The sequence below is a fragment of the Meriones unguiculatus genome, chromosome 15 (genome assembly GCF_030254825.1).
Source record: "Meriones unguiculatus strain TT.TT164.6M chromosome 15, Bangor_MerUng_6.1, whole genome shotgun sequence".
NCBI classification, from domain to species: domain Eukaryota; kingdom Metazoa; phylum Chordata; class Mammalia; order Rodentia; family Muridae; genus Meriones; species Meriones unguiculatus.
The window spans coordinates 10,238,779-10,257,003 of NC_083362.1; the positions used below are offsets into that span (position 1 = coordinate 10,238,779).

The following is an 18,225-nucleotide window of genomic DNA, read 5'->3' on the forward strand; positions in this document are numbered from 1 at the left end:
ATCCCTCCTCATGGTTCCAAATTCTCTCCTGCCGACCTCTGCCTACTCTCCTCATTTTCTTCTCCTCCCCTCTGGACCAGGATGTCCCACCCTATTCTCTCCATTGTTCAGCATTGGGGCTGGTTGTTTAATTGACAATAGAGAACAAATGGTGGCATGTTTACACAAACTTGAGACAGGTGATGCTTAAAATAAGCATCACAATGCAATGTCTGGATTGAGACCAGATAGTGGGGTAGAGAAATTAGCGTTTGAATGAACAAGGGTAAATTATATACATTCCACAAGCATATTATACCAACACATACCCTATTTTTATTTTGCTGAAATTAACTTGTAATCTAGAATGGCCTCAAACTTGTAGATCAGAGGCTTGTGCATCCACAGCCATTGTCAGAGCCCAAATTTGTTGCAGAAGGTCTTGGGTTTGATGCACAGCACCAGGAAAGGAACTGGTCAAAATTAGAGGCCAGCAGTAACCTGTATAACATTGCAAGTATACTAAATCCACTGTTTAGATTCAAGTTAAGTTTAATTTTACTTAACTATTTCTATTTAGTCATTTTAAAGTAAGTATTATCTCAGTTTTAAAAAGTACAGTAAAATAGGGGGCTGGAGAGATGGCTCAGTGGTTAAGAACACTTTCTGCTATTCCAGCAGTCCTGAGTTGAATTCCCAGCTCACAACTATCTATAGCGTGATTTGGTGCCAGATTCTGGCATGCTTGTGTACATGCAGATAGCACATTCATATACATAAAATAAATAAATAAATCTTTTTAAATAAAAAACAATGAATATATATGTGTGTGTGTGTATATATATATATATGAAATATAATGTTGAAATTAAATCAGTAGATTAGAAGACAAGGTATTTGCAAGGTATTAAGAGAGATGGGGACTGGGCTGGAGAGATGGCTTATGGTTAAGAGTGTGTCCTGCTCTTTTAGAGGACCCAGGTTCTGTGCAAAGCACCCATATCAGTCAGCTTACAGCACTTTACAGCTCCAGCTCCAATATGTATACTCAGGTACCTGCACTCGCATGTACATGCATACAAACACATAGACATGTGTCAAGCATTTGTAATTCTAGCACTTGGGAGGATGAAGGTTGAGACCAGCATTTTTTTCTTTTCCTAAGCTTTGCCTTCAAAAAAAATCAAAGGTATCTTCTCATCAGTGGTATATTAGATTGAAAATGTTACAAGTTTTATAATTCCATATCTTTTCACCGCATTTTTATGTATTTTCTAGTTACCTCTCAAAGAACTCTTGAATGAAAACGAAGAAGAAATTAGCAGAGCTGTGAATAAAAAGATCGGCCTAGAGGATGCCTTAGAACAAGTAAGTGTGTGGCACAAGGCAACTAAAGCCTAACACGAGTGTGACCCGGGGTTTCTGAGCAGTACTGGTTTAACTTCTTGGTTTTTTGTTTTTGTTTTTGTTTTTTTCCGAGACAGGGTTTCTCTGTGTAGATCTGGCTGTTCTGGAGCTCATTCTATAAACCAGGCTGCCTTGAACTCAGAAATTTGTCTGCCTATGCTTTCCATAAATTTTAACAAAATTATGAAAAATGAAAGTTGGTGCTATCCTTGACAGGTTCATATAAAGGAACTAAGTTCTTTAACCATTTGAGGCTTCATTTACCACTATGATAAAGTAGAAGAAACTCAATTTTCTTTGCTTGATTCTTGACATAAACTAGTGTCCTGCTTATATTCAAGTGGATTTGTAGTGGGTTTCTTAAACTTAGTATGTGACATTAGTGCTGAGAAGCCAGTCAGCTGGGACCAGTTAAGAGGTTTCCTGCCAAGTGTTTCATTCTGGACTGTGAAGTCTTAGAATGAGCCAGGGGCCTGGGGAAGTTTATTAAAGTAGTTTTCAGTTAGATGTGGTGGTGCAAGCCTGTCATCCCAGCACTCAGAGGCTGACAGGGAGGATTGACGAGAGTTTCTGCTCTTACACGCTGGAGACATAATGCCATCTGTAACCCTGAGACACCATGTATTTAGTTACTTTTGGTGTTAAGACTACTTCAAGTTCACTCAAACTGTGCTTGCATGCTTGTAAACAATGATGAAGCCCTGGTTAACTCAACTTTTCCAGAGCTGTTCTAGCCAAGATTTAATGTATTTATCTGTCTCAAAACAGAAACTTGTTTGGTTTTTTTTTTGTTGTTGTTGTTGTTGTTTTTGTTTTTAATCTATAAATAAACCTGTGGCATTTCATAAGTAACTATCCAAGTAATCCCCAGAGAGGTGTTTTCAGTGTGGGCTGAAAACATTTTCTTAGCATATGCCTGCAGTCCTGGGTTCAATTCCTGTACCACAACAACAACAAAAAAGGTGTGTGGGGGGGAACACAATGTATTAGGAGGACCTTTTCTTTTCTTCAGTAAGCTAGAGACCAAGAGTGTTGCCTTGTACTTGCAATTCCAGCATGCTGAAAGTAGAAGCCAGGAGGATTGCAACTTTCAGGCCATGCTGGATCACAGAGTAAGACCCTAGCTCAAAAAAATAAAAGACAGAAAATTTTAAAATGAAAAATGAACTATGTTTAGAAAAAGCACAAGTTAGTTTGAATTATGAAGAAATACGGTATATATAGAAATCCATCTTTTTTAAATTTTTTCGTCACTATGTATTCATTATATATCCCTATTGAAGCCCCCTCCCTCAACTCCCCCAGTCCCATCTTCCTTCTTTTTCCCCTCATCCCCTTCCCCTAGTCTACTGAAAGGGGGAGTTCTCCACTATAGTCATCTGCCTATACCTTGTTAAGTCTCATCTGGACTGCTTGGATCCTCTTCCTCCGTGGCCTGGCAAGGCTGCGTCACCAGGGACAAGTGATCAGAGAGCAGTTAACTGAGTACATGATAGAGGCAGCCCCTGATCCCCTCCCTCAGAGATCCACATGGAGACTGAGCTGCCAGTTGGCCACATCTGAGCAGGGGGTCTAGGTCCTCTCCATGCATGGTCCTCAGTCTCTACAAGACCCCCTGGCCTCAGATCTTTTAGTTTTATTGGTCTCCTTGTGGGGTTCCTGTCCCCTCCGTGTCCCTCTATTCCCACTCCTCTCTTCCTCCATAAGACACCCTGCACTCTGACCAAAGTTAAAAAAAATTTTTTTTTTTTAGTTAAACCTGAGCACAGTGGTACATACCCATAATCCCAGCTTTAGAGGCAGGAAAATCCAGTGTTCGAGGCTAACCTGGGTTACATGAGCCCATGATTAACACATATGTACATATATATAATATATATATTACATATATATGGAGCTAGAGAGTTGGCTTAATAGTGAAGAACACTGGTTGCTCTTACAAACAACCTGAGTTCAATTCCTGACACCTACATGGTAGCTCACAACCATCTGCAACTCCAGTTCTGAATTTCATGAACATATCCTACACATACATAAACACAGGCAAAACATTGATGTACATAAAATAATTATTTATATAATAATTGATGGGCTGGAGAGGTGGTGTAAAAGTAACTTTGCTGATGTAATTGTCTTGGAGGCTTACTTCCTCTGTCTGCTAACCTGGGCCTAGTCCTGGAAGCTTCTAGCTTCCATACAGTAACCTAGGCCTAGAATGTTTTCAACATCTGAGACTTACTGCTGCATTAGCTCACCCTTTCTAGCTCTTTCTGAACTCTGACTGGCTGGTTCAACTCAGCTGTTCTGGCTCAAATGCCTCTCTAAGCTGACAGATTGAAACTGGCTTCTCTTGGCTCTGACTGAATTGTTCTGTTTGGCCTCATATTTACTCTAGCAATCTGTTCTAATCTTCTGGCTGCTCCTCATTCTCTGGCTTATTCTGTTTTCACCCATGTCTAGCTTGTTTTCTCTCTCTCTGCGACCGGTCTCTGTATAACTGTCCCAGTAAAACTGTCTCTGCACTGCCACCGACTCAACTCCACTACACTGCCTCCACACTGACTATCTCTCTCTGTCCCTGCACTCTTAAGTTGCTTTCTTCTACAAACTAACTTTACCTTCATTGTTTGGGGGTGAAGGTGCGAACTAAGACTGTACTGTGTTCCAGCCAGAGGGAATAAAGGTGTGCGCCACCAGAGTAGCCATGTTGCTGGGTTAAAATCCTCTACAACGTGGCTCTGCAATTAAGAGGATTTGTTGTTCTTCCAAAAGACCTATGTTCAATTCCTAACACCCACATGGAGGCTCACAATCATCAGAAACTCCAGACCACACTGATGTACACATGCTTAGAAAATACCCATACACAAAAATTATTTAAATAATGACAATTGATGAGCTAGACATGGTGGCGTATCGCAGTAATCCTAGCACTCTGGAAGCTGAGGCAGAAGATCCTGAGTTCAAGGTTACCTTGAGCTACATAGCAAGTTCAAGACTAGCCTGGCTTGTATAGCAAAAACCTGTCTCAGGCAAAAAAAAAAAGTTATAAAACTGATAAACTGGCTTACAGCAGAAATAATAAAAATCTCAAAATTGGCTCAAAATGAAGTCAAGTAACCAGCGGAAAAAAGAATTAGCTCTCAAAAAAGATTTCATTAATAAATTATTTTACAGATGAGTGTTTTCAGATATTAAAGGTTAGATGATTTTAAGACATAAATTATTTGTCCCCGTGTTAAACATAAAAGGCATCATAAAAAAGAAAATTAAACCAATCACTGCAAGACATAAAATGCAAAGCTAAGTAACTGCCACTGAGATGTGTTTAGCAAATATGTGTACCTTATTTAAGACAGGGTCTCGCTTAGCACCAAAGAGTCTCTGACGCGCAGTCTTCAGGCCTCGGCCTCCTAAGTGCTGCTTGCGCAGCCACAACTGGCTCAACAAACGCTTTACACATGACCATCTGCCTAGCACTGTAATAGATGTTGCCGCTGCTACTATAGCACCGCGCCTGTGGACACCATTTCAGGTGGGAAGAGGGCTGCAGGGACAAACACTGTCCATTAGCAGATCTGCTGCTACAAAGTAGTAGGTTCCATCACGGCTTTTTATACATGCTTTGTTCTACCGTGCTGCCTCCCCTTCCCCGTATCCACTCTTGCTCTTCCCTTGCCCATAACAGCCTCCTTTCTGCTCTGCTGGTACAATATTTTATTACCATTTCTCAAGCCCCCTCCCTGTCCCACACCCCTTATGATCTTTTTTTCCCTCTCACAACCCTCTGCTTTCATGAACCATCCATGAACATACACAATCACACTTGCACACAGAAACTTAAATCAGGGTTCCACATAGGAGAGAAAACACATATTATCTGTCTTTCTGAATACAACTTCCTTCTGAATGCAACTTATTTCTTTTAACAAAACGATTTACAATTTGACCCATCTTATGAAAATGTCATATTTTTTTATTACTTTTAAATATGTATATATGCATGTGAGTGCAGGTACCCATAGAGATCACAGATGTTGGACCCTCCTGAAGCTGGTGTTACAATTGGTTGTGAACCACCTGGTGTGGGTATTAGGAACCAAATTCTTGTCCTCTGGAAGAACCACAAGTGCTCATAACTACTGAGCCATCTCTTCAGTCCCATGATCTTTTTAATGCAGATGAATAGTTACATTGTGAACATAAACAACATTTTGTCATTTTGTGGATGGACATCTAGAATGATTCTACTTCCCAACTCTGGAGAATATTGCCCCAATAAACATGAATGTTCAAGTACGATGTGGTAGGATTTAGAATCCTTCGGGTATGCACTCAGAGGTGAGATGGCCAGATCATATGATAGTTCTGGCTGTAGCTTTCAGAGATGTGTTCATCCTTATGTGTGTGAGCATTGTTCTTGCATGGATGTATATACACCATGTATGCGCCTGGTACCTGTAGAAACCAGAAGAGGATGTGAGATTTCCTGGAACTCAAGACAGTTTGGTTCCCATATGGTTCTGGGAACCAAACCCAGTTCCCCTGTAAGAGCAGCCAGTGCTCTTAACCACTAAGCCAGCTCTCCTACCCCTTTCTTATTTTAACAAACCTTAATACTGATTTCCATAGTAGCTGCAACAATTTATATTCTCACGAGGTTCCTCTTTCCCCACATCCTTGCCAGCATTTGTTGTCATTTGTTTTCTTGATGAAAGTCATTCTGAGCAAGTAAGGTAGAATCACAAGTCATCTTTAATTCGCTTTTCCCTGATGGCTTATAATGTTGAACCTTTCATCAAATATCATTGGCCATAACTGTGTCTACCTTTGAGAACTCTATTCACCTCACTACCTCATGTAGTGAATTTGATGTTTAATTTTTGCTGTTTCATACATAGTACAAACATATGTATGTTTCTTACATATCTGATACTTAGGTGGCAAGGGTTTCTCATTCTGTAGGCTGTCTCTTCAGTTGTGGGTTATTTCTGCTGTTATGCAGTTTTGTTTTGTTATTTCCTATAATGCCATTCGTCAGTCCTTAGGGTTATTTCCTGGGCTGTTAAAGTCTTTTTAAGGTTCCTGCCTCTGCATAGGGAGATTGTTGATGTAGGATGTAGGTGACCTGTCTTCCCTGGTAGTTAAGATTTTTGGTCTTACCATGAGGTCTTTGATCCATTTTCAGTGTTTCATTTAGGGTAAGATTCAGGACCTGGTTTCATTTTTCTACAAGTACATACCCAGTTTTCTTAGGAACATCTGTTAAAGAGGCTGTGTTTTCCCTAATATATGTTTTGACATCTGTATTTTTAAAAAAAATTAAGTAGCTGCTGGAGCTGGAAAGTAAAAGAGCGCTTACTGTTCTTGCAGAGGACCCAGGTTCAGTTGCCAGCACCCATATGGCAGCTCACAACCACTTGTAGCTCCAGTTCCAATGTCTCTGATGTCCTCTTCTGGACTCCAGGGGCACCAGGTATGCACAAGGTACACATACATACATACATACATAAATACATACATACATACATACATACACACTCATACACATAAAATAGAATCTTTTAAAAAAATGGAATTTGTTAAAAGAAAAACAAGGGCTAGAGAATTGGCTCAGCAGTACTTGTTGGTCTTGCGAAGGGCCCAGGTTTGATACCCAGCACCCGCATGGCAGCGCACAACCATCCATTAACTCCAGTCTTTAGGGCTCTGATGTCCTCTTCTTTAGCAGGCAATTGGCATACACAGGGTACACAGACATGCATGCTGGAAAAATAGTCATATATATGCACAGTGAATAAATAAATGTTATATATCAAAGAAAATATAAAATTTTATGCTAATGAAATTTTGATGTCTTGTGTTAGTTATGATTTCTCAACCAAAGTTTTATCCCCAAGCTGAACACCATGAAAACAGAAAGCAAGAGGATTGTGAGGACGCTGAAGGAAGAGGTTCAAAAGCTGGATGATCTTTACCAACAAAAAGTTAAGGTAAGGACCTGAGCCACTTGTGCATCCTAGCCAGAGCTCTGTCATGACTGATTGTCTATGCATATACTCTGGCGTCACTCTGAAGTCTTAGCAGCGTGTGGTGCACACACTCACTGGGTGCAACTCAAAACTCGACCGGAAAGCCAGCTGGGAAGTCGTCCCTGTAAGCTCAGTACTTGGAAGACCCTGATGAGAGGATTGGCACAGGGTTGAGACCCCACCTGGCCATAGCAAGACCATGTCTCAAAAATATGTAATAAAACTATAATCTCTCCTTTTTTGTTTTTCGAGACAGGCTTTCTCCGTGTAGCCTTGGCTGTTCTGGACTGGCTTCGTAGGCCAGCCTGGCCTTGAACTCACAAGATCCACCTGTCTCTGCTTCCCCTCTGGGATTAAAGGCTTGCATAATTAAAACTTCCAGCTATGCTATTATTTGGTTAAACTAACAGAATGCAACCTTTTGCATGGTATTATATCATATATAGAATGTTTTTTTCAGCAGTGTAAAATTTAGAAAATGTAAAACAAAATCTGACTGCACATGAGATTTGAGGTATTTAGTGATCATTTTTACTTTTATTATGTTTTAATCTTGAAAGTCTAAGTTTATTCTTGGAAGCACTTAAATGAAGGACTTTATAAGTCCATACTTCATCTTCACAAACCTAGGAATCTGAGATTTGGAACTGCTTTTGCTATACATAGTTAATACCTGTGTGAAAAATTTAATCAAAATTCCAGGTTTTTTATAAATTAGACTTGGAACACTGTTGAGTGAATTGCTACCAGAATCATCTTGGAAAGGGCACATTTGTGTTTTTCATTCGGAATCCCCAATGGAATAGTTAAAGAAGACTGTCGACACCTTGGGAATACAAATGATGCAACATTATGTTATGTAAATGCTTTCTACTTTTTTAGTCTACCTAGAGCAAATGGAAGATGCATTTCAAGGAAAATGACGTTTTTTTTCCTATAGGAAGCTGAGGAAGAAGATGAGAAGTGTGCCAATGAGCTTGAGTCCCTGGAGAAACACAAACACCTGCTAGAGAGCGCTGTAAATGAGGGCCTCAGTGAAGCCATGGATGAGCTAGAGTCTGTCCAGCGGGAGTAAGTTCACCTCACCAGATAGGATTCTTTGCACTTCGTAAAACTGGATCTGCCCAGGTGCAGTGGCACATACCTTAGTCCCAGCACTTAGGAGCCAGAACCAGGCAAGTCTCTGTGAGTTAAGGCCAGCCTGGTCTACAAAGCGAGTTTTAGGACAACCAAGGCTACACAGCCAAGGACAGAGAAACCCTGTCGCAAAATGTTTTGTTTTGTTTTGTTTTTCCTTTAATTCCTATTATAAAGCTATTTGGGGTGCAAAGAATGAGAAGATTTAAAGAATTCAAGTAGAAAAACTTAAAACGTAAGAAACCTGCTGCCATTATTATAGTTATTGCCCAACTAGATTATTAAATGGCTTTTAATGCCTGGAAACAAGTAAATTTTATTGTTACTGGTTTGGTTTGGGGGTTTTGTTTTTGCAGCCCTGGCTGTTCTGAAACTCATTTATAGAGCAGATTGGCCTTGAACTCACAGAGATCCACCTGCCTTTCCTGGAACTAAAGGCATGCTCCAACATACCCAGCTTGATACATCTTAAATAGTTAAGAAGTACATAAGTAATGCAATAAACATGGAACTCTTCAACTAAGAAGACCTACAAAGCTAGGCATTGTGGCCTAGCACTTGGGCTAAGAGGTGGAAGGTCTGTCTGAATGGGATGGAAGGTATTAGCACCAGGGAAGCTGACCCCATAAGCAGTGAACTGAGGCAGCTGGTGTGCTTATTGTATATGGAATTTAGATGGATTCTACCAGGTAAGGCTTTCTGCATTCACCAAATATTTTCAGGGAAAATGGTAACATAAGTAAATGCAAAATTTGCATTTTTCTCAGGTTTCTACATTGTGCTGGTTTATTCATTTGTTTTCTAGACATTAAACAGTTGTCTTTTTTTTTTAATTGTGTAGGTACCAGTTAGTTGTGCAGACTACCACTGAAGAAAGGAGAAAGGTGGGAAATAACTTACAGCGTCTTTTAGAGATGGTTGCCACACATGTAGGGTCTTTGGAGGTAAGTATGGAGGGAGGGCTTTACTGAATTCTAAGAGACATTTTCTACTTTGTCTCTATAAGAACTAAATCACAATTTTTATTTTTTTTGGAAAATTGTAATTTATTAGAAGAATCTTGGTGACCGATGTGGCCAGGTTACAAGAGACCACTTGTATATTTATAAAGTAGTGTTTTGCCCATGTTCACACACATCACGCATAAAGCAGGTGGGAGTAGTCAGACATGGTGCTCATGCCTGTAATTCCAGCAGTTAGGAAGCTGAGTCAGGAGGTTTGCTGTGAGTTCATATCCACCCTGTCTGAAATAAAAAGTTTAGAAGTAGATGTATGAACAGTATTTGAGAAGGAAGCACTGCAGAGTGCTGAGGGAAACATTCGTTGATGGTGTTGGATCCTCCCTTACGCAGAACTCAGGTCCAGATAGACTGAACGTAAGGTGAGGCGAGATTGTGAGACTATCTTTGCAACTCACAGCTTATAAAATGTTTTTAAGAGAGATACAAAAAGAAACTCTTGATAAAATTAAGTTGAATTTTCTTAGCCAGCGTAGCAGCACATCCTGAAATTCCAGTGCTTGGAATGTCAAGATCCTTTGCTTAAGGCTAGGTGTAATGAACAGCACAGGATGATAATCCCAACGCTAGGTAGCCTGGCCAGAGCATTACAAGTTTAAGACCAGCATGAACTACAAAGGGAGACACTGTCTCAAAAACAAATCAAAGAAAACAAAAATCCTTCTGCTGTGTAACACAGTCTCAGGTTCCTAGAATTGGGTCATGGACATTTATCTGGGCAGAGTGTAATAATTCAACCTTAAGTACCTAAGGAAATATAAAAATGTATTAACAATGAAAAAATATGTGACTATGATTCAGCAATGTATGAATAAAACTATGGCTGTATGTATCGACATGACAGAACTGTGAAATAGCAGGCCACTACTAGGCATGATGGTGGTACCTGACTGTACTCCTAGCCTCCCAGAACCTGAAGCAACAAGATCAACATGGTTTCCAGGCCACCGTGAGCTACAGAGTGATGACCCATCGTAAAAAACAATAGCAACAAATCAGAGGCAAAAAACAATGGTCACGGGGCATGGTGGCACATACCTTTAATCCCAGCACTCTAGAGGCAGACTTTGGTGGATCTTTGTGAGTTCGAGGCCAGCCTGGTCTACAAAGTGAGTTCCAGGATGCCAGGGCTACATCATCTGCAGAAATGACTGCATATTATAAATACACACATAGCCCTGACAGGATCCGGGGTATTAAAGAGCACATCAGTTAGCCAAATGGTTATCTCTGGAGAAGAAAAGGGAAAATGTTAAGAAAATGGGGTGCAGCCAGGTGATGGTAGTGCATACGTGCTTTGAACCTCAGCACTTGGGAGACAGAAGTGTTCAAGGCTGTGAGATTGAGGCCAGCCTAGTCTATACAGCAGTTTCCAGACAGCCAGGACTACACAGAGAAACCCTGTTTTAAAATACCAACCAACCAAAACAAAACAAAAATAAAATGGAATGCGTAAGAATATAAGAATATTCTTTTTAGTTTTGTTTGCTTTAAATTTTTTCCATGCAAATGGCAACACTGTGCCGTTGAGTGGGAAGGCGATCTCCAATTAGAAGCTGTCAACACAAGCCCCACCTGGCACGTGGAGATAACACAACTCTCACCACAAACAGATCAGTAAAGGCATGTCAGGAAAATGAATACAACAGGAGTCACTGTATGGATCTCATGGAAAATGCTCGAAGTCGGGGCATAGGGCAGAATTCATCACGAAGAACATGGTGACTAGAGAGCTCTCCATAAGAATAGGCAGACAGTTTCGCAACTGTAGCTCTCAGAATGTTCTCGTGAGTCTCTCATCTCTTCCATGAGCATTCCATACATTAATCTGCCTGTTGGGTGTGGCCCATCAAAAGTTAGGGGCAGGTTGGTGGGCCTGTCCTCTTCAGTTGTGGTTGTTTGCTGCAGGCTGATGGCCATCACCACTTCTGCCATGACTCTTGGCTAGTAGATTTGTTCTGCTCACCTTAGGCCCAATGCCAGCCTGCCCTGCTGGTACAGGATAGCGTGGAGCTGGTAGCCAGGTGTGAGGCCTTTTTATCTTTTGAAATAGTCTTATTTGGCAGCCCAGATTGATTTTCCTGCCTCAGCCTTTCCAGTGTTGAGATTGCAGTCATCTACCATTACAGCTAAATCATTCTTTTCTTAATTTATAAATGTCATTCTTATATGTAAATATCACACTTGAAACAAAAGTAATGTTGTGAATTATGAATTGTTTTCACTAGAAACATCTTGAAGAACAGATTGCCAAAGCTAACAGAGAATATGAAGAATGCATGTCTGAAGATCTTCTGGAAAATATCAGAGAGATTGCAGAGAAATATAAGACTAACGCTGTCCTGTTTAAGGCTCCTGATGAATGAAGATAAATTAATGGTGGTTATCTTGTATCTTTCATAGACATAACATTAGCTGAAAGTATTTATATTCCAAAATTGTGGTAACATGATAGATTTAACCTTTTAAATGTAACAGACCAGTTAATAAAGTATATTAGTAAGTGTGAGTTTTCCCTGACCTTTCTGTGATGTGATGAGAAGGTACATGGTATGGTCTACACTGGAAGTTAGAAATACAGTGTGAACCAAGCTAGACTCACCCATTCACTGCCTACAAGTTCTTTCTGCTGCGATGACAGTTACGAAATATGCAACAGAGACTGCTTGGCCTGCAAAGCCAGATGTATTGACTCTCAGGTTCCTTGTCATGTGACTTTTCCTGGGGAGATAGGAAGAAACAGCTATTCACACAGATGGAAAGGGTAACAACAAACCAAATAAATAAGATTCCATCCAAATCCAGCTTGCTGCATCAGTAAGTTCATTGGGGTTAGGTACAGGACTACAAATGACTCAAGCTACATTACCAGGAAATACCTTGTATGGCATATAGGCAGTTACACCATGAAGAGTCCTGCCCACAGCACGGGCAACTCAAAAACAGCTATACCACTGAAGAGCCCTGGGAACTTAAGGGAAGCCACTCTACAAAGTCTCCCATGCCAGTCAGGTATGAACCCTTTATATAACCAGGGCACACTGCCTCCCCACTCCGTCCATACAGGAATGTCACCAAGCCTGAGCTGCTCTCACTTAAGCCTAGAGGAGACATACATGGTCCTTTATTTAAAGTTTTCAGATCGTTTGTTTAAAGACTGCCTAGTTTTAATAAAATTTTTTGAACTGAGGATGTAGTCCAGGTAGAGAATTTGTCTAAAGAGCAAAGCTATGGGTTCAATTCCCTGCACCAAGAATAATAAACAAAAGACAGTTATCTTCAGACCGCTAAGTGGACACACATAAAAGTTGGTACATCTGAAACTTTTATTAGCAGGAAAACCTGCTGGGGAAGAGGCACTGAAAGACTAACTCTGCCAGTCCAAGTCAAACCGAACCTGTGTATTAGGGTACCAAAGTGGCCACAGTGTAGGGTGCAAGCCCTGTGGGAAGAACCACTTGCAAAGACTGATGGAGTTACTCTTGCTCCTAAGGCTGACTGAGCAGCAGAGCAGCACTGGTCTGAGTGAAGACTGTAGTTTCAGGAGACCAGCTGGGTGCTTAATAGCAAGCTGAGTCCACAGTAGCACACCCAGAGCTCTAATCAACACATGATCCCTTCTGTGAGAAAGAGAAAATGGTCTATAAAAACTTGAGATTCAAATCATTCTATTTTAGTTATTTAATGTGAAACATACATAAAGTATAGTGGTTAAATTAAATAAACGAACCCTGAGTTGCTGCTAAAATAGAACCCAGAGGAAAATCCATAGCTTTCAATTTATTTTTTTTAATTAATCTATTGTGATAGACTAGTACTGGGTATCATAAGAGTAGGTTAGTGCTAGAGTACTTGTCAAAGCCCTTGGGCTTGATCCCAGAGCTGTGGAAAAAGAAAAAGGAACAAATCTGTTAGAGCAAACAAATCTGTTAGAGCAAACATGCAGAGCCTCAAGCTCAGCTAGGCATGATGGCCAGCATGTATTTGCCAGCACTCATTCAGGATGCCAAGAGGCCTAAAGACCTGGAGGTCAAGCCCAGCCTGAGTGACATAACAAGTTAAAGGCCAAGCTGGCCTGTCTCAAACAAAAAAACAACCAGAAAAAAATAAAATTAATTCAAATGAACTTTTCCTTTATTAATAAAATTTTTTTGAGGCAAAGTCTAGCCTAGGCTGGCCTCAAATGTCCTATATAGCTGAAGACAACCTTGAACTTTTAACCCTCTGGCTTCTACCTCCTAAGCATGAATGTAAAAGCAGTTTGTCCATGTCTGGGTTATGTGTCACAGAGACCTAACTTAAAGCCTTTTGTATGTTGGGCAAGACAATCACTACCACCATCACCACCCCCAAAAGCAAAACTTTAATTAGAAAGGAAAAAAGTTGGCATGGTAGTTCATATCTATAATCCATCCTTTGGGCAACTGAGGTCAGAGGATCATGAGGCCTTGTCAATACTAAACAGAAAAAGGAGCAGGGCAGAGAGACACTCAAATGGACTTTTTCTTCCCTGCCATTATCAGCCCTCTAATTATCCAGGGCGTAAGGGATGCCTGATCCATAGGCACAAAGTTCTACCCACACAACTAAAGAAATGAGAATGAACCCAGGACCAATGCAGCTGCTGACTGTGCTGGCCTTCTAGAATGCTGAAACAGATTCTAAAGGCACAACCGAAATGCCAGCTTAAAGAACTCCGAAAGGACAGAACACTACCCTGCAGTATACAACATGTTTATGAAAAATCAGAGACCTTTATGTGGTACTGTGTCCAGCGATAAGGAGGCCTGAGGGTGGAAAACCAAGAGCTGCACTTGGTTGCTGCAATCTGAGCGACTGGTGATTGGTGCTCCCCAAATCTCCAAATCAGAGGTCCTTTTTCCAAAGTGGCCTCGTCCTGTCTAGAGGCAGGTCAAGGTGCCCTTGCCCAGTTATAGCTGCCGCCATGATGCCTTGGACTCTTGGTACTTGGGAAACAGCAGGAGGACATAGGAGCCACCATCATGGCACGGAGAAATGATCCTTCTCAGCAGGGAGCCGGACATGCCTCGATACATGCCCTGACTGTGGGGCGACTAGTAAGATGCTTTGTGTTTTCCCACCAAGCATAAGAGCTTTTGTGATGACTTACATTTAACGCGATTTTAAAGACCCCCGTTTTGCTTGTTATATTGATTGTAACTTGGTGGTTAAGCACTTGCCTAGCTTGTGTGTAAAATGCTGTCAATCTGAAGTGCTGTCAGAAAAATAAAAATACATCGATACGTTAGTAAATACCATTTGGCTATGATGCGGGTTTTATGCTGCTAGATTTAACACTTTTGTGTTGTCTGGGTTTCTTTCTTTCTTTCTTTCTTTCTTTCTTTCTTTCTTTCTTTCTTTCTTTCTTTCTTTCTTTTTAAGTATGTATGAGTTTTTCCCTGCATGTTTATCTGCCCCACATACATTCCTATGTCCACAAAGGCCAGAGGATGTTGGATCCCTGGAACTGGAATTGCAGATGGTCATCAGCTTATAGGTGCTGGGAATCAAATCTAGTCCCGGAGCTCTCTCTCCTGCCCTATCGGTTTGTGTGTCTTTCAAGGGATAGTCTGGCAAGTCATGGCTGTCTTCCTGTCTCAGCCTCCTATGAGCTGAAATTACAGATTCTAAGCTATCGATGCCCAGCTTTTTTGTTTTGTTTTGTCTTTGAGCTAGAGTCTTCCTATGCTGCCCAAACTGTTCTTAGGCCTTAATGATCTCAGTCCTCTAGTTCAGTCCCCCAAGTAGCTGGGACTTACAGTGTGTACCACAGCCCCCTGTATGTTTTACTCCTTAAAATGTATCCAAAGAAAGAAAGTAATAAAAATTAAACTTCTCTGGATTCTTATAAAAGTATCAAGGGCTGGGAGTGACATGTCTGTAATCCCAGCATTTGGGTGGCTGAGGTAGAAGATCAGAAGTTTAAGGCCAGCCTAGGATCCTGTCTAATATTAATATATATTATAGGTATTATAGGTATATGTACACACAAATGCAAAGAGGGTTCGGATATTAGACTGGGTTAAAGTACCTTCAGGAATATATGCCTTGTTCCAAAAGAACTTGGTGTGGCTTTTCTGCTTCTCAGTCTGTCTGTAATTAGGTAAGTTTGTTTTAGGTTGGCAATGGGACTGGCAGTGGGCCAAAGGTGGTGGTGTCCAGGTCTGGTAACCTGAGTTTGATCCCCAGAACCCACATAAAAGCGGAGGAAGCAAAGAAGTTTTGCAAAGTATCTTAAAAATCAAGCAATTGTTTAAGAAGCTGAACTGAGCAAAATGTTAACACGAGCAAAGCAAAAGAAACTGTAAATGTTACACAACTTTAGCTTTCATGTTGCCAGGGGACGTTACACTAACCAAGGGTGTGGTGTGATGGGCCAGGAAGACATGGTTAAATGTGGGCTGGTAAAATGGCTGAGCAGGTAAGTGGTTGGTGGGGTGGCTGTGTAGCTGGGTGGGTGGAGAACAGGCAGCATCAACAATTTCTGAAAGGCTATGACAGTGGGGCTGCTTATCCTTTATAGACTTTCCAGCCTCTGAATGGAAGAAAGGGATCGGCTCTGAAGCAGGCCACTTTACCCTAGCAGGCTAAAACACAAATAGATGAAGGTACATGTGACAGCTCAGTGCAGGGAGAGTGGGTAAGATGAGTGCTCCTGAGAAAGAAAGAAAAACCAGCCTGTGCGGGAGCGTAAAAAGCCGCCTCATGGAGAGCTTGATGGTTAAGAGCACTGGCTCCTCTTGCAGAGAACTTTCCCAGGTTCAGTTCCCAGCACACACATGATGGCTCACAACCATCTGTAACTCCAGTTTCAGATCCAACACTGTCTTCAGATCTCTGTGGGCACTGCGCACACATGATGTACACACATACATGCAGTCAAAACGTTTGTAAACATAAAAATAAATCTTTTAAAAAGGAGGCCATCTTGGGAAACTTTAGGAGTTCTCTGTTTTAAAAGAATACAGCCAGTTATGCATATTTGTAATTCCAGCCCTCCAAAGGCAGGAAGATAACCATGAATTCCAGGCCAGACTGAACCCTGTCTCAAACATCAAAATGAATCAACAAGGCACAAACCACAGGAGATTAAGGAGATGGCTGAATCAGTAAAATGCTTGTTGTGTAAGCATGAAGACCTGAGTTCATATCCCTTGTTCATATCCCTGGCATCCTTGTAAAAAGCCAGGCTTGAGGGTGTGTCTGTAACCTCAGAGCTGGGGGTTGGAGCATAAAACTGGTTGGCTAGCCCACATAGCTAATCTGTGAGTTCAGATCGAACAGAAACCTTCTGGCCTCCACATTCGTGCGCTCAGGTACATGAACATGACATGCACACAAATAAGAGAAGACGTAAACTGAGCAGTGTGCTATCAGAGGGATGGACTAATGGGAAAACTAGTCCTTTCTTACCTTTCAGCATCACAAGCAGAAAAGTGTCTACCCTCCAGAAATTAGATGATAAATTAGTTCCAGGCTCTGAACTCACAGTCATCCTGCCTCAGCCTCCAGACTGCTGGGATCACAGGCATCTAATAGCAGACCTGGCTAATTAAGCATTTTGTGCCTTGAATGTGAAATGTCCCCTTATAGGTTATGTATTGAATGTCTGGTCCTCAGCCTCTGGCGCTGTTTGGGAAGGTGATGGAGGCTTAGGTGAAGCCTAGCTGGTGGATGTGTGTCACTAGGGTGGGAGTGGCTGTGTAAGCTATACCTAGTGTCCTCCTGTTTCCTGGTCATCATGAGGTGACTTAGCTTCTGCCACACGGCATTCTGGACAAAGGTCAAGCTTAGAAGACAGGAAAAGAATTCCAGATCTGCCCTCCCCGGCACCTTCATTCTTTCCGCCATGGAAGAGCTGTGGAAAAGTGAAACGCTTGGTCTCCTGAACCTTCCATTTTCAGGAAAGAAGGGGAAGATGTTGAACTGAGTTAGGCTAGACATGGAGTTGACTGTAGAGAAGAGGAAATGGCTAATCAGCCCTGGCATACCAGTCCACACCGGGAGGGAAGGTGGTGATCTATGAGTGCAGGGTGGGGAGCGGGGTGTAGATAAAACAAGTCGAGATGTTCTCAGCCAGTAGGGTACTGGAAGGCGAGCCACAGGTTGAAAGCTACAGGTGGCCTGTCCGGAAGTAAATTCCCATCCCATTGCGAAGAAAGGGAACTGGGTGCCAGGGGTGCAGCTGAGGGCTTGCCTAGCATGCTTGAAACCCTGTTTGATTCCCGAGCCCATAAACTGGATGTGGAGGTTTGAATGAGAAGGTTCATATATTTGAATTTTTGGTGCCACCCCCCCCAGTTGGTGGAACTGTTTGGAGAGGCTTAGGAGGAGTATTACTTGACGTGGGCTTTGGAATTTCGAAAGCTCACATGATTCCCAGTTGTGTCTCAAGGCTGCTGCTCCAGTGCTGTTCTTGCCTGCCTGCTGCCATGTTCCCCTCCATCATGGTCATGGACCCACCCTCTGAAACCTGAAGCCCCAAATTAAACATTCTCATCAATAAGTTGTGTTGGCCATGGTGCCTTATCACAGCAGTAGATGAGTAACTAAGGTACTGGCCCTGGTGGTATCCACCTGTCGTCTGTCTCAGCGCTGGGCAAGTAAATGTATAAGGATCGTGGATTCAA

General features: G+C 41.7%; 1 protein-coding gene across 1 annotated transcript in view; it reads left to right on the forward strand.

The window, feature by feature from the left end:
- The window catches only part of Ndc80 (NDC80 kinetochore complex component), a 34,960-nt gene extending 22,625 nt beyond the window's left edge, over positions 1 to 12,335 (forward strand). Inside the window, exons 13-17 of the mRNA XM_021653797.2 lie at positions 1,258 to 1,347; positions 7,287 to 7,379; positions 8,359 to 8,489; positions 9,397 to 9,499; positions 11,803 to 12,335. Of these exons, the coding sequence (XP_021509472.1) occupies positions 1,258 to 1,347; positions 7,287 to 7,379; positions 8,359 to 8,489; positions 9,397 to 9,499; positions 11,803 to 11,940 (555 nt within the window). The 3' untranslated portion in view covers positions 11,941 to 12,335. The remainder of the gene's footprint in view (positions 1 to 1,257; positions 1,348 to 7,286; positions 7,380 to 8,358; positions 8,490 to 9,396; positions 9,500 to 11,802) is intronic.
- The last annotated feature ends 5,890 nt before the right edge of the window (positions 12,336 to 18,225 follow it).